The following is a 23,078-nucleotide window of genomic DNA, read 5'->3' as shown; positions in this document are numbered from 1 at the left end:
GGAAGAGAGAGCAAGCACAGGCAGACAGAGAGGCAGGCAGAGGCAGAGGGAGAAGCAGGCTCCCTGCCGAGCAAGGAGCCCGATGTGGGACTCGATCCCAGGACCCTGGGATTATGACCTGAGCCGAAGGCAGCTGCTTAACCAACTGAGCCACCCAGGCGTCCCCATCACCCTATTCTTTGGAGCACCTTGACCTTTCCATTTCAGCGACCTGATGGAATCAAATATTTTTGCACCCATGTTTTCAGGGTTTCTTTCCAATGCCTAAAGGCAGAGACCCTATCTGTTTGTTCCATGTGGCTTCCTCAGCATCTGGCACAGTCCTTGGCATGTAGCACGCCCTTAAATAAAAAATACAACTAATGAAAAATAGCTCCTTTCCTCCTAGTGTTCTTTAAAATGGATCCTTGGGGCTCAAGAGGCTATAGCATGCAAACCTATGCTGGTTAGGGTGTCCCTGGAGGCGTGCTCCGGCTCCTCACCAGTTGCAGGAAATTCTGCCAGGCCCACCAACCTCTCTGAGTCCATTTCCCCATCTGAAAAGTGGCAAACTCGTATCCTCCTCAGGCCACCTACTGTGGAGGTTAAATAAGAGAATGCAAGTGCCTAGGATAGCTTGGAGCTTAACAGCTACTGCTCTATCCACTTACTTTTAATTATTAAAAAAAACAGGCACCTGGGTGGCTCAGTTGTTAAGCCTCAGCCTTGGGCTTAGGTCATAGATCCCACGGTCCTGGGATCAAGCCCCATATCAGGCTCCCTGCTCGGCGGGAAGCCTGCTTTTCCCTCTCCACTCTCGCTCACTTGTGCTCCCTCTCTCGCTCTCTCTGCCATTAATAAATAAAAGCTTTAAAAAGAATAAAAATTTTAAAAAATACATTTCTAAAAAAAAAAGTGGAAAAAAAAAGAGCCTCAATAGGAAAAGACTGAACTACAAGTATAATTTTAACTTTAGAAAAGGTAGGAGGAGGGGTGCCTGGGTGGCTCAGTGGGTTAAGCCTCTGCCTTCGGCTCAGGCCATGATCTCAGGGTCCTGGTATCGAGCCCCACATTGGGTTCTCTGCTCAGCAGGGAGCCTGCTTCCCTCTCTCTCTCTGCCTACTTATGATCTCTCTCTCTCTGTCAAATAAATAGATAAAATCTTAAAAGAAAAAAAAGAAAAGGTAGGAGGAGGCAAAACTCAAGAAAAGGACACAATTCCTTGACATTCCTTATATAGGGGTGCCTGGGTGGCTCAACTATCAGTTGAGTGTTCAACTCTTGATTTCAGTGGTCCTAATCTCAGGATTGTGAGATTAAGCCCCCCACCAGGCTTCACAGCTGGGCATGGAGCCCGCTTAAGAGCTTAAGATTCGCTCTCCTCATCTCCCTCGGCCCCTCCTCCCCTCTTAAAAAAAAAAAGAAAGAAAGAAAGAAACAAGACATTCCTTATGTAAAACTTGACCTGCTGTCGATATCTGGTAAAGTCTCTCCAACTTCAGTTGGCAGGCTGCGTCCCTCACCACTTCCAACTTCAGAGCCAGGAAGCATGATGGATGGGTTCCTATGCTAACTATAAACTTCATGAGACACTGTGTAAAGGCCTGGTTTCTTTCTAGCCCCAAATATATGCCATTTAACATGTATTAAAGATCTCTCTCAGGCCAAAAACCTAAGAAAAGGGACCAATTCTCAAGGACTCAAGAGAGCACTTTGTCATTATAAAAACAATTTTATATAACAATCATTCTGTTGTTTGTTGAAAACAATTATATTATCTCCTGGCCGATCACACAACAGTATTACTCTAATAATATAAACATTTGTCTCAAGGGGTATTGACATGTAAAACGTTCATTTCACCTAACCTAGCAATTGTACTTCTAGGAATTCATCCCACAGAAATTCTTAGGCAAGAGTACAAAGATACAGGGCGCCTGGGTGGCTCAGTGGGTTAATCCTCTGCCTTCGGCTCAGGTCATGATCTCTGGGTCCTGGGATCGAGGCCCACATCGGGCTCTCTGCTTGGCAGGGGGCCTGCTTCCTCCTCTCTGCCTCCTCTCTGCCTGTGTCTCTGCCTACTTGTGATCTCTGTCTGTCAAATAAAAAAAAAAAAAAAAAAATTCAAAGATACACACACACCAAGGATGCTCACTGCAGTTTTGTGGTAAGGAAAAATTGCAAATCATCCAAATGCCCAACAATGGGATACTAGTTAAATAAAGTACAGTATATCTAGACAATAAAAAAGCCCAGTTAGAAAGAACATACTAACATGGGAAGATGTCCAAAGGATATTAAGTTAAAAAAGCAAGTGAACTACAGTATGCAAAGGCATTGTCCTTTTTTTTTTAAAGATTTCTTTTTTTAATTTTTTTTTTATTTGACAGAAAGAGATCACAAGTTGGCAGAGAGACAGGCAGTGGGGGTAGGGGGAGCAGGCTCCCCGCTGAGCAGAGAGCCTGACTCGGAGCTCTATCCCAGGATCCTGAGATCATGACCTAAGCCAAAGGCAGAGGCTCAATCCACTGAGCCACCCAGGCACCCTGGCATGGCCCATTTTTATAAAGTAATGATTATTCTATACAGATCTATGCACTGAAAAGGAAGTCTGGAAATAGGAACACCAACATTTTCTCAGTGGGAGGATGCCTTAGGAAGGATTTTCACTTTCTGGGCCATAAATCTCTAAGTTTCGGTTTTTATAATGAGCAAGTATTTCTTTTATAAGTGGGAAAAGGAAAGAAAATGTTAAAAAAAAAAAAAAATTCTGCTGGCCCTCATCTGTCAATACCACAGCGTTCAGTCAGCTGCAAGCTTTGATGGCTCAGGAAGCTCCACGGTGCTGCCCTGTCTCCCTACTTGGGCCTGAATCACAAATTGAGCAAACTCAGCACATGTCATGAGGTTGCCATTAAACAGCAGCCAGCCAAGGCACTTGAATTTCCACAGTGTCAGTTACAAGCTTGGGGGGCCATGTTTCTCCTCAAACTCAAGTGAAATTGCCTTGGAATTTGTGGTTAAAGCCTACCAATGGCAGAACGGAGAGCAGACAGCCTCTCCAGCAGAAGTCTAAAGCACGGCTCGGAAATCAAGCCCTGCTGAGTTGGGAAATGGTTTCTTTTTAATGAAACCCAGAGAGTGGGGGGCAGGGGAGCAGTCACTGGCAATCTGAGAAGAAGGAATAAGATGATCATAAAATTAAAAGAGAATGGGAAGTAAGAGAAACTGGCTGCAGAGTGGGAAGGAAAGAAGTTGAAGTGTCTGCTGGTAGTTACTGATGTCTGTTCTACAGGACTTCCCAAATGATTCACACCAGAGGCTGGATTTGATTCTAAATCTCCTGTAGCAGGTGAAACGACAGCTCCTCTGTCCTCATGACTGGACTGTTTTCTTTCCACTTGACACTATTCCACTGGCCCTGTGTCCAAGTCAATATGCAAGGGTCCTCTGATTCCAGGTGGGGCAAGGGCTTCTTGGGTGGAAGCACAGACACTGTTTTGCCCATCTGGAGCCATTCCCCTCCTCACCAACCTCACACAACCTCAATTTCCTACCTCTGCCTTTCCTTGGTTGTGCTCCTCAGGGAACCAGGGCCTGTCCCAGCTGATCAGTAAACCAACAGGATTGTCCCAACTTCCTGACATAACTCTGGCCAATGAGATGCCAGGGGAGATCAATAAGGGCAGTTCTGTGAAGGTGTTGACTGGTCTTTAAAAGAGACACAGGACAGCAGTGTCTCTTTTACTGCCTGTAGACTCTGTCAAGTGTGATTCCAGGATGCTAGGGATCATGGCAGCCATCTTTAGGGTGGCTATAAGGGAACCCATGTTAAAAAGCGAGCCGAAGTGCTGAGGAAGGCAGAGCAGGAAGTCAGAAAGAACTCAGGTCCTAAACAAATTCACTGAACAGAAGACAACCAACCCCAGAACTTGCCCGCCTCCGGATGACTTGCTATGTAAGACAAGTGCCATTATTGTTAAGCCATTTCAGTCAGGATGTATACTATGATTTGTAGTCAAAACCTCCCAACAGACACAACAAGGCAGAACAAAAGGTGCCCATTCCATCTGCGTACCCTAACGATCTGACTTCTGAGCACAACTGTGCACCAGAATTACTAGGTGACAGATGCCCCCATGGCCTCAAGAAATTTTGCCTACCCAGAACTATACCTAATCTCTTCCTGCTTTAGAGCACTTTCCTGCTTTAGAGGACTCTATCCCACTCCATGTGATTAGAAACAAGGAGAGGGGAAAAACTTTAAACCTAAATTCTGGTGCTCCATCTCAGCCACCACCACCAACCAGGGTGGTCACACGGCCGAGGCAGACCTCCCCTGAGTCCTTCCCCAAGACTGATGTAGGAAAGTTGGAAGAAAACTGCCTCCTGCCTGTTGGGACCAAACCGAGAGAACCAGGAACTGACTGGTGACGCCCATCTTTCCTGACGTGTAGGGAGAGTCAGTCTACAGTATAAGACCAACACATGAATCAGAGCCCTGAGGATGCTGTTTGAACATACAGATCAAGCCATGCCTGAAACCTTGGAAGACCCACTGACCTGAGTCATAAAGCCATTAAGGGAGTTTGATTTGGGTCTCTGTCATTTTCTTATAACTAGAGGCAACCTGACTAAAACAAACACAAGCCTGCCCCACCTCCCATCTTGAATCCTTTACCTTCTCTGGATAGCCTCCTTTCCCAGGCCTCTCTCATTTCTACTTCCTTTCCTCTACAGCTCAACTTCCCATCTCTGAGCAAATGAACCAGCTGTCGTCTGGCTAAGTTACAGGAGTCTTCTGAGTCATTCTTCAGAGCAGCTTCAGAGGCAGCCTCACACGGCCCCACAACTGGGTGTGTGCACTGCCACCCACCGCTGTCTTCCCCAGAGCCTTGTCCCTCTTCCCCTTGCCTACCACTGTCCTGATGCTTTTCCTAAGGCTGTGGATGCTACTTGGACCTGGAAAAGCAGGTTTCAGCATTCCATGTACTGGATGGCACTGCTCAGCATGTCCACACAGGCAGATAGGCGGGTGCTCCACACACAGTCACCAAGTGTAGGTAGCAGCAGGTGAGGCAAGACCATCAGACATAGTTACAGTGCTAGTTACAAGCCAAGTGTATCTGTGTGCACATCAGATGTAAAATATGTGTTCTGCAGGACAGCATATGTGTAGCCCTTGCAGAGCATGGCCACTTGGGCCAGAGCAAGGCCTACACGTCACAAAAGAGGTTCTCTGCAGCATCAGCAAAGTGTGCCACGCTCAGAGAAGTCCTGAAAGGCCTAAACTTCGTCTTAAAAAATAGTTATAATAGGGGCAATTATTCACATTTGAAAAAGGTTCTTCACCTAATAAAAGGAATGACTACAAAACCCCACTAAACGGCATGGGCCCTACTGCACTTCAAATACAAGATGATTTGTATAAGATTTTACAGGGACTGTCAGCTACATAAATCAAAAAGCCACAGTTGAACTGAATTCGTTTTTTTTTGGTTGTACAACGTGACAAACACAACAAGGTGATTTTATTTGTATCACTATTATTATTGATTTTCTGTATGGAAAAAGATAATGGCACCAAATAAGCATCCTAACAGCTGAGACAAGCATCTGATTCAGGGACAAGCAAGGCATTTCCTTCCTAATAGGGCTTTGCTGTTAAATGACATCTTTATTGTCATTGCAAAAAAGGATCAAGGTACCTACCTTCTCTGTCCGTTTAAGGTTTTTAAAGAATAATAATAATAACTGCAGGTAATACATTGTTCTTCCTATATATCAGGCACTTTTTTTTTTTTAAACATTTTATTTACTTGACAGAGAGCAAGAGAAGGAACCCTAGCACAGGGAGTGGAAGAGGGAGAAGCAGGCTTCCTGCAGAGCGGGGAGTCTGATGCAGGGCTTGATCCCAGGCCCCTGGGATCATGACCTGAGCCAAAGGCACATGCTTAACAACTGAGCCACCCAGGCACCCCATCAGGCACTGTTCGGAAGTATTAGCTCATATCATCTTCTCAGTAACTTTATGTGTAGTTACCATTATTATCTCTGTTTTCTAGATGAGTAAATGAGTTAGTGCCCAAAGACAGGAGGCAGGGCTAAGAGTGAAGGTAGTCTGGGTCCAGGAGCCATGCTCTTCACAGTCATACTAGGCTGCCCCCTGGACCCGATAGTTGTGCATGGGATGGTGAACAGTACGGGGAGAGGAGCAGAAATGGGGGCTACTTAGCTTAGTACCAACAAGTTCAGGCATCTGGTGCTCAGGACCTATATAATGCAGTGAAGTGGGGAAAAAAAAAAGAAGGAAAGAAGAAGGGATGGTGATTACAAGTGGACACAAGGGAGGTTTCTAGAGAACTAGGCTGTGTCTTTTTTTTTTTTTTTTAAGATTTTATTTATTTATTTGACAGAGAGAGAGAAAGATCACAAGTAGGCAGAGAGGCAGGCAGAGAAAGAGGGGGAAGCAGGCTCCCTGCTGAGCAGAGAGCCCAATGTGGGGCTCAATCCCAGGACCCTGAGACCATGACCTGAGCCGAAGGCAGAGGTTTAATCCACTGAGCCACCCAGGTGCCCTGAGAACTAGCCTTTTTCTTGATTTGGATGCTAGTTATATGGGTGTGTTTAGTTTGTGAATAGTTACCAAGCTGTACTTTTATATATATATTTTCATAACTATGAAAGTTAAAGGACCAGGGATGCCTGGGTGGCTCAGTTGGGTTAAGCACTTGCTTCAGCTCAGGTCAAGATCCCAGGGTCCTGGGACTGAGCTCTGCATCAGGCTTCTGGCTCAGTGGGGAGTCTGCTTCTCCCTCCCACTCTGGCTGCTTCTCCCTCCCTCGCTCTTGTGCTCTCACTCACCTGTGCTCTCTCACTCACTCTCTCTCCCCCTCGCAAAAAAAAAAAAAAAAAAAAAAAAAAAAAAAGCTAAAGGACAGAAGGATGGATTTAAGAGGATTTGTGTAATATTACGAATGGCGGGGCGCCTGGGTGGCTCAGTGGGTTAAAGCCGCTGCTTTCGGCTCAGGTCATGATCCCAGGGTCCTGGGATCGAGGCTCGTATCGGGCTCTCCGCTCAGCGGGCAGCCTGCTTCCTCCTCTCTCTCTGCCTGCCTCTCTGCCTACTTGTGATCTCTGTCTGTCAGATAAATAAATAAAAAATCTTAAAAAATATATATATATATATTATGAATGGCTTCTGCCCCCTCTATTTTCCAGATGTTCTGGAGTGACTGAGTAAGACGTGCCATGCGAACCAGTGGAGTCATCCATATGGAGGACTCTCCAATCCCATGTCCAGCCTGAGACATCCAACAGCCCAGACATCAGCTGAGCGATAGACAACACAGCATCATGGTTAGGAGAATGGCATGAAGAACTAACTTCCTGGTTCAAATCCTGCTTTGCACATCCTATATGTGTGATCTTAGACATGTTATACTTCACCTTTCCATACTGTCTTGCCTTGGTGCAGAAGGGAACATGGGGTACATACCAGGTAGGATACATTCAAGAAACAGCCACAACTTTTTTATTTAAAAAATTTCAATTACATAGGAAAGTCAGAAAGTCAGTACAGCAAATACCCATATGCCCTTCACCTAGATTCGCCAGAATTGTTGACATTTTGCCACATTTGCTTTCTCTTCTCTCTCTACACACACTTTTTTGTCTACTCATTTGAAAATTAAGTTGCAGAAATCATGTCGTTTTGTTCATAAGCGCTTCAGTTTTTATCTCCTAAGAACAAGCTCATTAGCCAAATAACCATTACATCATATGGCATCCAAGGAATTTCAGTTGTATGGTCCTATTATCTAATATACAGTCTATATTTATATGTTTTCCAGTGGCCCTAAAAGTGACCCCCTCCAATTCAGGATCCAGTTAAGGATCACAAGTGCATTTAAACCGTCGTGTGTTCTGTAATCTAGTACAGCCCCGTGCCTTACCCTTGCAGATCTTTCATAGGATTCACATTTTTGAAGAGTCCAGAAAATTTTCTTATAAAATGTCCTACCATCGGGGCACCTGGGTTGCTCAGTGGATTAAAGCCTCTGCCTTCGGCTCGGGTGATGATCCCAGGGTCCTGGGATTGAGCCCCATGTTGGGCTCTCTGCTCAGCGGGGAGCCTGCTTTCCCTCCACACACTCTGCCTACCTCTCTGCCTACTTGTGATCTCTGTCTGTCAAATAAATAAATAAAATCTTAAAAAAAAAAAAAAGTCCTACCATCTACATTTGTCTGATTATTTGCTCATGATTCAATGCAGGTGAAACCTTTTTTGGAAAAGTGCTACCCAGCTGATGTCTTCTACTGCGCACTGCCACTCATAAGGAGACACCCAGTAATAAGCTGTCCATTGCTGGTGTTGCTATGTTTGATCATGTGGTCAAGGTGGTGTCCACCCAAATCCTGTCACTGTAAAGGTACTTTTCTCCGTAACAAATAAGAAATCTGTGGAGGGTTTGAGTCCCTATGAGTATCTTGTTCCCCGAATCCTTTTATCCAATGGTTTTAGCATCTGTTGATCAACTGTCTGAATTGATGATCACACTAGTGGTGACAAATGGTCCCTGATGATGTTTACTGTGTGGCTGAAATGAACTGCCGCAAGTTAAATCTTATTTCTCCACTTACTTGCACTATTAATTCAGAACTTTAATATCAGAACTATTTCAGAAGTTCATCTGCTTGACTCCTCCTGACAGTGACTCGTAACACCTGTTTTTACATTTCTCTGATTTCTATCCACCTGAGCAAGTACAGTAAGTAGAAACAAACATATAAATGCACTGGCTTAAGCAGTGGGCAAGGAGTTACCTTTCTATACAAGCAAGAGGTTGCCTCGTCTTTAGAGCCCCCTTTCCTACAGCAGATTAAATTTCCTATCAAGAAAAGTTTATTTTTCCAAAGACAGTTCTTTATCAGTCAGCTTCAGGCATCCACAGAAGGAAAAGGGGGAAGACAAAAGGGTTCAATCAAGAGACACCTGGTAGGGTGCCTGGGTGGCGCGGTGGGTTAAAGCCTCTGCCTTTAGCTTGGGTCATGATCTCAGGGTCCTGGGATCGAGCCCCACATCGGGCTCTCTGCTCAGCAGGGAACCTGCTTCCTCCTCTCTCTCTCTCTCTCTCTGCCTGCCTCTCTGCCTACTTGTGATCTCTGTCTGTCAAATAAATAAATAAAATTAAAAAAAAAAAAAGAGACACCTGGTATAATTTAAAAAGTTTCTGCCAACGACATTAGGACAGTACCAAATCCCATGGGCCACTGGTTCAGGCCTGCTTCTCTGCCCCTGTGAAGAGGACTTCTTCCTGGCCAATAATCCTTTAGAACCCAAACATCATTCCCAGACCAACTGCCTTAGAGTCCCAGAGAAGCTGATTAAGAAACAGATGTCTCGGGGCGCCTGGGTGGCTCAGTGGTTAAAGCCTCTGCCTTCGGCTCAGGTCATGATGCCAGGGTCCTGGGATTGAGCTCTGCTCAGCAGGGAGCCTGCCTCCTCTCTCTCTCTCTGCCTGCCTCTCTGCCTGCCTCTCTGCCTACTTGTGACCTGTCCGTCAAATAAATAAAAAAAAAACTTAAAAAAAAAAAAAAAGAAACAGATGCCTCGGTCTCCCTTCTGACCAAATGAATCACAGCCACGCAGAGGGTTGGGAACAAACTTGCCAGAGAAACTCATGAGCAGCCAGATTTAGGAACCCTTGCTTAGAAAGGACCCACTGTAGTCCCCCAAAGGGGACTATTCCATAGGACACAAAATGGAAGACAGTAGTTAAAATCAGTCCCATAATGTGATAGCCACCCTGCCAAAAACTGACCCCAGGAGTCCAGACAGAGGGTAGATGAGTTGAACCTAGAGGATCTATTGCACCCTCAATTTATAACCTACATGAAGCTGGGAAAAAAGTCACTGTCACATCTATGGCTCTCTAAATTTAGTCTCTACCAGAAGCACCTGGGAACAACACTCCTAAGAGGTCCTGAGCCAGGACCTGCAGGGCCCAGAAACACGTGGTTACAACAAGCTCTCCAGGTGCTTCTGAGGCAAGGGACCCTCTGAGGGTCTCTGCTCTAGATGCTGCTCATCCCCAGCAGTCAGAGAGCAAAAGAGTTGGATAAAACTGTCTTGGCCTTCATGCGAAGGCTACTTACCAAACCAAAAAAACCCAAAATCTCGAGACTATGCGGGAAATGTTGGAGTAATCAGCCACAAAGAAACACCCAGATGATATGAAACCTTTCACGAATGGTATTAAACTTTGCTCTAGCATTTTATCCCACTAGAGGACTACAGGCAGGATGAGCCAAGGGCAGGAGACCAAGGTCCCAACACAAAATCTCCACTTCGGGTGCCACTTTGGCAATCTCCAGAGGGGCACCAGAAGCACAGACCATCCCCTGGAGGCCACTTGAATTACATGAATCAAATTTTTCTGACTGTCAAGTTCCCACCTGATTCCAGCTTCCCCCTCACACTGTGAGGGATCAAACTCCCAGCAATTCTTTCTCTTTGCCAAACCCTCTACTGTTAACCCAAGGCCTAACCAAGATGAACACGTGCTCTTGGGACCCCAAAAATAGAGATGGCTAGGCCACTGGCAGCAGGGAGCAAGGACCATACTAATTATGGGAAATGGGACAGACAAAGAATGCTGATCAGCTCCATGCTGAGTTGGCATTTGGCTCACTGGGAATCTGAGGTATGGCTGGCAGTCTGCAACATGGGCTCAGGGGATCATAACAGTGGCTACTGGAGGTCATAGTGGCATGGCCTTCTCTTCCCCACCCCAGGTAGCTTCCCACCCAGGAGACACCAGGCAGAACAAGACACCTTCGTGGTACAAATGGGGTACAGTACTCACAGGAAAGGTCACTCTACAGATATCAAAATAATGTCTATGAGTCCCCAAAGCCAACCAGGCTCATGGCAAAAGGATCCCCACGCCAGCTGGCTCTTGGCGTTCTTACCTGACTGGAACACGTATCTGGCCAAGCCCTGCATTAGCTCTGCTGGCCATGTTGGGGGGGCAGACTCCCCTGTTTCTCTCTTCAGACGAAATGTCAATTCAAAGCCAAAACCACTAGGCCCGTCTGTTCCTGTAAATCTGGAAGGAATAAAAAGCAAATGTTTTTAGTTCAACTACCTTAGGAAAACTGTTTTTAAAGTCTAATTAAAGTTCTCCCCTATTTTTGGTGGACTCAGCATCCAAACCCCTTAATCAGAGGAATCTCCCTCAGTAGCCCAAAAGGAGTCACAATACTAGTCTCGTGTTCTTGCCACCCATGGTACATGGGTATGACCTCGGCCCAGGCATTCAAATTCCCCTGGTGGCACTCTAAATTATGAGTTCCACATTTTGTGGCTCTGGAACATTCCTTTGAGTGATTAAGGCTCTATTACTGAAAATCTTCCTTATTCACACTCCTTATTCCTTCAAGCTGTTAATAAGCACCTACTTACTTTGCTAAGGACTACAAGTCCTGTTGTATGCTCTGTGAGGACAAGACCCTTTTTCTACTCCCACTTCACCCTGCCCCACCAGGGTACAATTCTTGGGCTGGGCGGGCTGGTCTCCAAACTCGGCATTTGTGGACAGGTCCCACGGCAGATTCCAAATACTGGGAGGGCCTGTATTCTTCCTGACACCCAGCACCCCACACATGCTCATCAATCAGCACATGCTCTTCCTGAAACCTGGTGTCCCATGTGTACTCTTCAATCACTGGAACGCTGGGAAAGTATGATTTGGGCCCCCTTCTCAGCCCAGATGGACAAGAATGATGACAGTTACTCCCTCTATGGCCACATTCATCACGGTGAAGATGAGGCGAGGGAGGTGAAGATGAGGCCCGCCTCTGACCTCTAGGAAACAATGAGGAGTGCCAAGTTTTTGGGGAAGTCCCTGAAATGGACTTCTGCCAGAGACGAAAATGATGTGGATGAGAAAGCAAGTCCTGGTTGGTTTGGGGGGAGGGGGGTGACACACACCCCGTTTGGGAGGGCAGCATTCAGGAAGGACTTCTTGACATCTCAGGAGGTTTGCCAGTACGGGAAGGGTTAAAAATTAAAATATGTTCATGATATAATTTTCAGTAATTATATCTTGTACAAACATGAGCCACAATGATTATACACATGTAAACTCCTCAGCATACAAATACAAACCATAAACTAAGATGACAGCCAACACCTCCTTGCTAGCCAAGCTACTGGAACAGGGAGTCAGAGGCGAGAGTTTCGAAAGGATGATGATGCCCAACCCTGGAATTCCACATGCATCTTTTCTCTATCATTCTCCTCAGCACCCTCAGGATGCCAGGCCAGGAGACTGGACAGAAAGAGATTCCAAAGGTTCCAAAGTGAAGCTCGAAGCTCAGACATCAGCCATAACTTTGCCTGTGTGCCTGGGAGAGCTCAGCCCTCCAGAACTTGCTGTAGCGGGAAGATAACCTCTGAGAAGCTAGTTCTCCAAAGGACTGAAAAGGAATCTGTCCTTAAAGGTGTCATGCTGGTGCCTAATTGTATTTAAAGAAGGTGTCTATGGTTTGCATTTCCTCTGGGTATCTAGCAGAGTGGGAGACAGAAACCAGTCCGAGGGTACACAACTAGATTTCACAGACCAGATGAGAAGTTGTTTGGCAGGACACAGGGTAAGCTATTTTCTTCCCTTTACTGAACTGTCATATTTGGGGGCAATTCAGTGCAGGGGCACTGAGGGAATAGCTAAGCCAGCTGAGGCTGGAAGAGCCACCTCCTGGGGCTGCAGGCTGGAGAGGAGTGTGAAAATCTAAGGTAATGCAACACTGACTCAGACTTAAAACTCCATCGAGGGAGATGGGTCACTAGGCCAAAGGGAAGATTTCAAGCAGCCTCCAATTAGAAGCAGCTTTGTAAAATGTATTAGACCATTATTCCAGGGCTTTCATCTTGGGCCAAGAAAAATACAGGATTTCTAACCACAAAAATTTGAGAAACAGACAAAAAGAACATGTTCCTTAGACTGCACGATGGGGAGAACCGTCACACGTGGGGAGAAACCATCTGCGTCCAAGCAGCACCGCCACTGTGAGGAAACTGCGCACGCACGCACGCACGCACACGCGTGTCAGAGCACGCGCATGCGCACATGCCCACCATCTGCCTCCATGCGGGGTGCTTTCTGGGCCAGCTCTGTGGTGGGCAGGCCCGCTCTCACTGGGCTGGCTGGGAGGCACAGGCCCGGCCAGATGGTGTCCACCTGCACTCGATTACCACCCACCAAGCGGGCTGGACGCACCCTCTAAGGTCTAAAACACGCATTTGGAATGGCTAGCCTCGGGATAAACACGCAACCTGGAGCCTGTCAGGATGGCTCTTTTTCAAAGGAGACTGCCCAGGCAACAGCCAAGTGACAAGGTCGTTCAGTCTTTCCGGTCCCCTGGAGAGGCCTGGCTTGGTCTGCACTTCCTCACGTGAGGCTTCTCCAGCCGCAAGGGTTTTGTGGGACCAGAGGAGGAAGGCCCTCCCTGGGGCAGCTGTGTCCCACACCCTCTGAGGAAGAAAAGCAGGGGGGGGGAAACTGGCACGTGCTGCAGAAGGAGGGATGTGGGTCAGAGCAAAGCAGTCTTCTAACACAGAAGGCTGCTAAAACACTCGCCGGTGGTAAAAGGGGGCCGGTGGAATTTCTTCCTATGGAGATTTTAAAGGAACACCTTACAGATTCTCCCCAATCTGGCAGGGAGGGGGTGAGGGAAGGGTTCTTGTCTTGACTTGTTGCAGAAAGATGGGTGAGACTGCTTCCAGCTCAAGAACTTCTGATCCTGCTCACTGAGGTACCCAGGGGAGAAGCTGGTTTTGTCCCAGCAGTTTGGTGAGCCTAGGGATGGATGTGGCGGTGTGCAGAGTAATATCAAACCCGCACACAGAAAGAACCCATGCTTTAATCCCAGACGCAGCTGCCCGACCACTGGAACCTGCCCAAAGCCTGCCCAAGCACCTGGACTAAGAAGGTATCAATCAGCACCCAAGAGGCCAAAATGCCCACTAAGATCAGGCAGAGATGAATAGGAAGCCAGGAGAGACTTTCTGGAGGAAACACAACAGCTGGAGTAGGCAGAAAAGAGCTGACCTAAAAGTTGGCATCTCGAGCTCTACACCACTAGTTAATAGGAAGTTCGAATCAAAACCACTGCATCCCCTCTGGGATGGCTAAAATAGAAGACAATAATAACAAGTGTTGAGGAGTATATGGAGAACTTGCCACTCTCACACACAGCAGGTGGGAATCTCAAATGGCAGGGCTGCTTTGCAAAACCGTTCGCAGTTCCTTAAAAAGTTAAACAAAGTTACCATGTGACCCAACAGTTCCTCTCTTAGGTGTACTCCCAAAAGGAGTAAAAATATTATGTTTGCACATTGGGGCGTCTGGGTGGCTCAGTCAGTTAAGCATCTAACTTCAGCTCAGGTCATGATCTCAGGGTCCTGGGATTGGGCCCCAAGTCGGGCTCCATGCTCAGCAGGGAAGTCTGCTTGTCCCTCTTCTCCTCCCCCTGCTCATGCTCTCTCTCTTTCTCTCTCTCAAATAAAGAAATAAAATCTTTAAAAAAAAAAAAAAACCACCAAGGGTGCCTGGGTGGCTCAATGGGTTAAAGCCTCTGCCTTCAGCTCAGGTCATGATCTCAGGGTCCTGGGATTGAGCCCCACATTGGGCTCTCTGCTCAGCAGGGGGCCTGCTTCCCCCATCTCTCTGCCTGCTTCTCTGCCTACTTGTGATCTCTGTGTGTCAAATAAATAAATAAAATCTTAAAAAAAATTTTTTTAAATCCACCAAAAAACAAACAAAAAACCTTGTATATTAATATTCATAGTAGGATTCTTCTTTTTTTTTTTAAAGAGGGACTTTTTTTTTTTTTAAGATTTTATTTATTTATTTTTCAGACAGAGATCACAGGTAGGCAGAGAGGCAGCCAGAGAGAGAGGAGGGAAGCAGACTCCCTGCTGAGCAGAGCACCCAATGCGGGGCTCGATCCCAGGACCCTGGGATCATGACCTGAGCCGAAGGCAGAGGCTTTAACCCACTGAGCCACCCAGGCACCCCATAGTAGCATTATTCTTAATAGCCCAAAGTGGAAGCAACCCAATGTCATCAATGGATGACTGGACAAACAAAATGTAGTACATTCATACAACAGAATAAAGAAGAATGGTGCACTCATACAACAAGGATGAACCCTGAAAACATTGTGCTAAGTGAATAAAGCCAGATACAAAAGGCCATATAATACATTTATACAACATGGCTGGAATAAACAAATCCAGAGACAGAAAATCGATTAGTGGTTGCCAGGGGTTAGGGGAGTAGAGAAAGGGGAGTGAATGCTAATGGGCACAATTTATTTTGGGGTGATGGAAATGTTCTAGAATTAAATTAGTGATGATAGTTGCACAACCTTATGAATATACTGAAAAGCACTGAACTGTATACTTTAAAAAGGTAAATTTTATGGTATGCGAAATATATATATATATATATATTTTAAAAAAGCTCAAGGGCGCCTGGGTGGCTCAGTGGGTTAAAGCCTCTGCCTTCAGCTCAGGTTGTGATCCAGGGGTTCTGGGATTGAGCCCTGCATCAGGCTTTCTGCTCAGCAGGGAGCCTGCTTCCCCCTCTCTCTGTCTCTGCCTGCCTCTCTGCCCACTTGTGATCTGTCTGTCCAAAAAAAAACACAACTACATGGTTATCTTTAAATACAATTAAAAAAAAAAAAAAGCTCACCAGCCCATCTCAGTGCTGGGGGGGCAAGGCCAGCCACACCACATAAACCAGATCTTTGCCTGACTCTACCTACTAATAACTGTGATTATTAACAATTTCTATTAAGTTTTAGACCTTGGACTAAGCACTATGTCAAAACATTTAATTCTCCTACAAGATTTAGCCACTGTTATCTTCATTTAACTAAAACGAAAAAAGAGTTTAAATAATATTCCCTATGTCAAACAGCAAGCAAGAGATAGAGCTTGGAGTTGAAGTCTGCCTGACTCTGAAGTCCATTTTCTTACTGCCATGTGACCTCACACAAGACCTTTAACCTCTCTGTGCCTCAGTTTCCTCATCCATAAAAAGGGGAAAATAACAAAATGGTAACTATTTCAGAGTTGTGAGGATTAAATGTTAGAAACTGCCTGGAACCCTATAAGCATTATATCACTTATGCTAAGTAAAAGGAGTCAGTCACAAAAGACCATATCTTGTATGATTCCACTGATATGACATGATAAATAATATAACTTTTTTTTTTTTTAAGATTTTATTTATCCATTTGAGAAAGAGCATGACTGGGGGCTGGGAGGGGCCGAAGGAGAGGGAGAAGCAGACTCCCCACTGAGCAGGGAGCCCAACAGTGGCTTGATCCCAGGACCCCAAAGATCATGACCTGAGTGGAAAGCAGATCTTTACCAGCTGAGCCACCCAGGCGCCCCATATAACTTATAATATATAATACAAATTATGCATATATTATATAAAATGTCTACAATAGGCAAATCTGTAGAAACAAAAAGCAGACTGGTGACTATGTAGGGCTGGGGGACTGAGGAAAAATGTGGAGTGACTGCTAATGCATATGGGGATTCTTTTTAGGGTGATGAAGAAGTTTTAAAATTAGATCATGATGATGGTTACATAACTCTGTGAATGTACTAAAACCACTAAATTATACACGTTAAGTGGGTGAACGATATAGTATGTGAATAATATCTCAATAAAGCTGTTCTTAAAAGTTAATGGGGAGGGGCGCCTAAGTGGCTCAGAGTGTTAAGCCTCTGCCTTCGGCTCAGGTCATGATCTCAGAGTCCTGGGATGGAGCCCCACTTCCGGCTCTCTGCTCAGTGGGGAGCCTGCTGCCCGCCCCCCCCACCCCCTCCAACCTGCCTGCTTGTGATCTCTTTCTTTCTCTGTCAAATAAATAAATAAAATCTTTAAAAAAAAAAAGTTAATGGGGAAAAATAAAAGATTGATAGTAAAAGAATTCAAACTACAGAAATATAGATATAGGTACAAACATACAAAAAAATGTTCAACCTCACTCATGAAAGGAGAAATGCAACTTAAACACAAATTAAAGCAATAAGAGGGGCGCCTGGGTGGCTTAGTTGGTTAAGCATCTGCCTTCAGAGCAGATCATGATCCCAGGGTCTTGCAGTCAAGTCTTGCATTGGGCCACACCCCCTGCTTGTGCTCTCTCTCTTTCTCTGACAAATAAATAAAGTATTTTTTTTTTAAATCCCTTTAAAAAAAATAAAGCAACAAGAGCCATGATTCTCACCTATCAGACGTGCAAAAAATAAAAGGTAGGCTATTATTCTATTGGTGAAGCTGTGGAGAAAGAGGTATTTTCATACACTGCTGGTGGCAATACAAGTTAGTACAACCATTTTGGAGGGTAAATTAGCAATACCTAACAAAATTACATATATTTTAAAAAACCTTTTGATCCAGCAATCCCACTTCTAAGAATATGTAACTGCAAAATATTGGAGACAACATAAATGCCCATTCATAGAAAAGTGGCTCAAAGAGTATTATACAGCTATGAGGGGAGCTAACAAACTGATATGGATACTGTCGAGTACAAGGAAAAAATACTCCAGTATACTACCTTTTAAGGAAGAAAGAGGGGGAGAGAGGAAAATACACATACATCTGCTCATTTGTGCAAAAAGCAACACAGGAAGAATAAATCAGAAACTACTAAGATTAGGGGCGCCTGGGTGGCTCAGTGGGTTAAGCCGCTGCCTTCGGCTCAGGTCATGATCCCAGGGTCCTGGGATCGAGCCCCGCATCGGGCTCTCTGCTCCGCAGCGAGCCTGCTTCCGCCTGCCTCTCTGCCTGCTTGTGATCTCTGTCTGTCAAATAAAATCTTTAAAAAAAAAAAAAAAAAAAAAAGAAACTACTAAGATTAGCTACCTGCAGGCAGTAGTAGGAAGGAGGTGGAAAGGACTGCAGGGCAAGAGGCAGGGCTCATTTCTCTGAATATATATCCTGGTGTGTAATAGGTGCTCAATAAAGATGATAAGAATGAACTAATAGGCTCAGGCAGCAACCTATCCATCAAGATCCAGCCTGGCCCCAGAAGAAGTGGCCCCTGCTGGTCTCCAGATCCTCTGATACCCTAGAAGTGCTCTGTGAATCCTACAGTGCAGCTGGCAACAAGTCTTGCCCCTCTCACATCATAGATGTGACCACCCACCCAACTTTTCATGTGTTTGCCTACTGTAAGCCCACAGCTCAGGATGTTGCAACATACCTGAGCTGCAAGGCAAACACTCGTCGCATTGTCTAATTATACTCCACTGGGATCTGGGTTGAAGAAGTGTGCTGCAGGCGAAGGGTGGGTGAGAGCCAGCCCAAGCAGCCAAGGCTCTTCGACTCCCTGTCCAAGAAGCAGCAAACACCCACCAACCATCGGTCAGGAAGAGTCAACACGTAATCTGATCTACTGCTCTACCTGGGCAGTTTAAATTCCAGAAAAACAAGCAGGAGCCCCAGTCGGTGTGCCTACAAACAAATGTGGAGAGGCTAGGAAACAGGAAGTGGATCTGACCCTTCCCCTCATCCTTCTGGCCATCTCCAGCCTCCCATGATCTGGGGAGGCTCCAGCTCTTGACCTAGTTCCTAAAAACACTTCATCATGGGCCTGAGGACTCTAGTGTTGCTGGAATAGGGTGCCCAAATTGTTCTTGTTTTTGCTGGACTTTCCTGGCGTTAGAATTGAAAGCCTCCCGTCCTGAGAAAGCTGTTACTCTCAGGCAAATTGGAACGATCACCCAACACTGAAGTGGCACTACCTGACCCACACAAAGCAAAATGCTGCCAAATCCAAAAGCATCAAATATACATCAAGAGCCACTAAAATGTCAGCCAAGTCTCTGGAGCCAGGCTGCTTCTGCTTAAGGTCTGGTCCTGCTACTTCCTGACAGGGGGCAAATCAGCTTTCCTCTCAGGGCCTCGGTTTTTGTTTTTGTTTTTTTTTTAAAGATTTTATTTATTTATTTGACAGACAGAGATTGCAAGTAGGCAGAGAGGCAGACAGAGATTGCAAGTAGGCAGAGAGAGGGGGGAAGCAGGCTCCCCGCTAAGCAGAGAGCCCAATGTGGGGCTCGATCCCAGAACCCTGGGATCATGACCTGAGCTGAAGGCAGAGGCTTTAACCCACTGAGCCATCCAGGTGCCCCTCAGGGCCTCAGTTTCTTTATCTTCATGAAGATATGAAGAACAAACCCGAAGGTAAATGTCAATGTAGGTCCAATGATTTTAACAAACATGCCATTCTGGTCCTGGATGCTAACAGTGGGAGAGGCAGTGTTATGTGTGGGGGTGGGAGGTATATATGGGAACTCTACAGCCCCTCAACTTTGCTGTGAACCTAAAACTGCTCTAGAAATTAAAGCAAAAATAAGACCTCTATTTTAAAAATATATTTAAAAGTCTATTTTTATTGATTTGTTTTGTTTCTTTGTTAAAGTAAGCTCCACACCCATCGTGGAGCCCAACACCAGGCCTGAACTCATGGCCCTGAGGTCAAGACCTGAGGCAAGATCAAGAGTCAGACGTTTAACCATTTGAGCCACCCGGGTGTCCCTAGTCTGTTTTTCAAAATAGAGAGAGGAAAGCCATCATATGGAACTACTTAAATGAGTTAATGAGTGAATACAGAGCTTCAGGGGTGCCTGGGTGGCTCAGCCATTAAGTGGCTGCCTTCAGCTCAGGTCATGATTTCAGGGTCCTGGGATTGAGTCCCACATCAAGCTCCCTGCTCAGCGGGAAGCCTGCTTCTCCCCATCCCCCTGCTTGTGTTCCCTCTCTTGCTGTGTCTCTTTCTGTCAAATAAATACATAAAGTCTTTTTTTTAAAAAATATTTTTCTTTATCTATTTGACAAAGATCACAAGTAGGCACAGAGCCAGGCAGAGAGAGAGGGGGAAGCAGGCTCCCCACTGTGCAGAGAGCCTGATGCGGGGCTTGATCCCATACCCTGAGATCATGACCTGAGCCAAAGGTAGAGGCTTAATCCACTGAGCCACCCAGGTGTCCCAATACATACAATCTTTAAAAAAAAAAAAAAAATGAGTACAGAGCTTCAGCTGGGAAGATGAAAAAGTTCTAGAAATGGATGGTGGTGACGGCTGCATAGCAATGTGAATGTACTTAATTTCACTGAACTATACACCTAAAAATGGTTAAAATAATAAATGTAGATTTTACTACAAACAGTCAAGAAAAAGTATGAAACAAAATCTCATACAAAGTGTGATTCAAAATATCTGTGCAGGGGCACCTGGGTGGCTCAATCAGTTGAGTGACAGATTCCTGATTTCAGCTCAGGTCATGATCTCAGGGTTGTAGGATCAAGCCCCACATCTGGCTCCAAGCTCAATGAGGAATCTGCTTGTCCCTCTCCCTCTGCTCCTCTCCTACCCACCCCCACCCTGCCCAGTTTGTGCTCCTTTCTTTCTCTCTAAAATAAATAAATAAAATCTTTTAAAAAAATTTGTGCATACACACAATGTAGAAATACTTGAAAAAATGTACGTGAGGAAAAAACAGGAAGAAAATGCAATAAAATTATTATAGTGGCTACCTCAGTACAATTTTTCTTTTTCAAACTTCTTTATATTTTCCAAATTCTCTACTGTTCATAATCTCTGGTCTAGACTGTAAACCCCCAAGGACAGGCCTGTGTCTTATTCACAACTGTACCTACCAGACATCTCAAAGAATCTGTTGGCTGAAGGTACATATTGGACACTCTGGGAATGTCAGGAGAGGCCTATGGTCAGCACCCTTTCCCCCCAGGGGCAGCTTGGATACTACCATTGGATATCTGAAGCAAGGAATGCTGGGTCAACTAAGGCGGCTGTTAAGGCTCCACCTTGAGGGGGCAGTACCTCTACAGTCAGGTCTAGGGATTGTGGCTCAGTCTCAAGCTCAATATTGTTATCAAAAGAAAAGGAAGGGTACACTATTTGCCTCAGGAAATATATGGCACAGGAGGCCAGGCCAGTCCAATTCCAGAACCAGAAGTGATGTCACTTCATTCCCTATAAAGGCTCCTGTTGTCTCATCTTCCCCTTTTCTCTTTCCCTACTTCTTGGTGGGTCGTCCCCTCTAATCACCCTTCTTGGAAATTAGGCTTAGTTCCTGGCCTTACTGGGTTGGACATTCTCTCCCAGAAGAATGGAGCCTATAGGTCCTGTGCCTGGGGAACAGACTTGAGGACCTTTTCCCTTGGTGGCTTCCCTCCAAGGGCACATACAACCTCTATTTATGTCTCTAATAGGAATACAGTACAGCCTAGCTACCCTATGACCCAGTAATTGCACTACCGGGTATTTACCTTAAAGATACAAATGTAGTGATCTGAAGGGGCACATGCACCCGAATGTTTATAGCAGCAATGTCCACAATAGCCAAACTATGGAAAGAACCTAGGTGTCCATCAACAGATGAATGAATAAAGAAGATGTGGTATATATATACAATGGAATACTATGCAGCCATCAAAAGAAATTAAATCTTGCCATTTGCAATGACGTGGATGGAACTAGAGGGTATTATGCTTAGCGAAATAAGTCAATCAGAGAAAGACAACTATCATATGATCTCCCTGATATGAGGAAGTTGAGAGGCAACGTGAGGGGTTTAGGGGGTAAGAAAGGAATAAATGAAACAAGATGGGATCAGGAGGGAGACAAACCATAAGAGACTCTTAATGTCACAAAACAAACTGAGGGTTCCCAGGGGAGGGGGTAGGGAGAGGGTGGTTGGATTATGGACATTGGGGAAGGTATGTGCTATGGTAAGTGCTGTGAAGTGTGTAAACCTGGCGATTCACAGACCTGTACCCCTGGGACTAAGAATACATTATATGTAAATTTAAAAATTAAAAAAAAAGATTATCTCCCTCTATCCCTCCCTCCACTTGCATGCATGTGTGCTTTCTCTCTCCCTCTCTAATAAATAAATAAATCTTTTAAAAAAACATCAGCAAATGATTCTAGGTTCCCAATCTCTAGACTCTGAAGTTTAATCAGCCCATCCTTCAAGAGCTGCCCATGTCTTCCCGCTTTGCCCAACTCCCAATCCTGGATCTAAACATTTGCAGAGGGGCACCTGGATGACTCAGTCGGTTAAGCATCTGCCTTCACCTCAGGTCGTGATCCCAGGATCCTGGGATCGAGCCCCATATCGGGCTCCCTATTCAGTGGGGAGTTTGCTTTTCCCTCCACCCCTGCCCCCCGCTTGTGCTCTCTTAAATGGATAAATAAAAATCCTCAAAAATAAATAAATAAACATTTGCAAAGGTGATGTTTTTATTTTTAAACAATTCAAATTTACAGATATTTCATTAGCTGTTCTGAAATGGTATTTGGTGACTATACAAATACTCTACTAAGTAGAGAAACTTTGTAAAATTCTTTTGAAATATGTATATATGGTAACATTTTGTCATAGCTAGGATTTTTAAAAAACATTCAGCTACAGGATATTAATTTTGTATAATCATAAGAAAAGAAAGGGCGGGTGGAAGAGGGGGATGGAGGAGGGAGGAAGGAAGGGAAAATGACACCCACTGGGACTCCAACCGCACACTGAGCTGGGAGTCTGATGAGGCCACAGCGCAGGGCAGCCCCCTCTGGGTTTTAACTCTGAGTACTAGATGCTCTTTCCACTCTATAGCATACAACAAGATTCATGGAATGCATCTGCCTCATTCAAGTAGATGTTTCCTGAGATCTCTTGCTGGGAGCCAACGATCACATTCCCAAAGCATTCCTCAAGGTTCAAAACAGTAGCTCCCAGGACTGATTCAGCTAAGAATCTAGCTGAACTCACCTGGCTCCCAACATTTAGGGCATTTAACTCAACCCCAGGTTTTCAGTGATCAAAGAGCTTCCCCAGCCTGAGTCTAAGAAAAAGACCAGGCGGTCAAAAGGTACAAGCATCCAGTTATAAGCTCAGTCCAGGGGGATGTAAAGTACAACACAGTGACTCTAGTTAACACTGCTGTATGGGACAGTTAAAAAAAGTGTTTATAGGGGCGCCTGGGTGG

General features: G+C 45.3%; 1 protein-coding gene across 3 annotated transcripts in view; it reads right to left on the bottom strand.

The window, feature by feature from the left end:
• The window catches only part of SUFU (SUFU negative regulator of hedgehog signaling), a 113,613-nt gene that overhangs the window by 69,500 nt on the left and 21,035 nt on the right, over window positions 1–23,078 (bottom strand). For all 3 annotated transcript variants that reach the window (XM_044240402.1, XM_044240399.1, XM_044240400.1), the window contains exon 3: window positions 10,954–11,090. In XM_044240402.1, coding sequence (XP_044096337.1) covers window positions 10,954–11,090 — 137 coding nt within the window. The remainder of the gene's footprint in view (window positions 1–10,953; window positions 11,091–23,078) is intronic.

Source organism: Neovison vison, chromosome 2 (assembly GCF_020171115.1).
Source record: "Neovison vison isolate M4711 chromosome 2, ASM_NN_V1, whole genome shotgun sequence".
NCBI classification, from domain to species: Eukaryota; Metazoa; Chordata; class Mammalia; order Carnivora; family Mustelidae; genus Neogale; species Neogale vison.
Note: the sequence above shows the minus strand (reverse complement) of the source record. Positions and strands in the feature narration are given on the sequence as shown.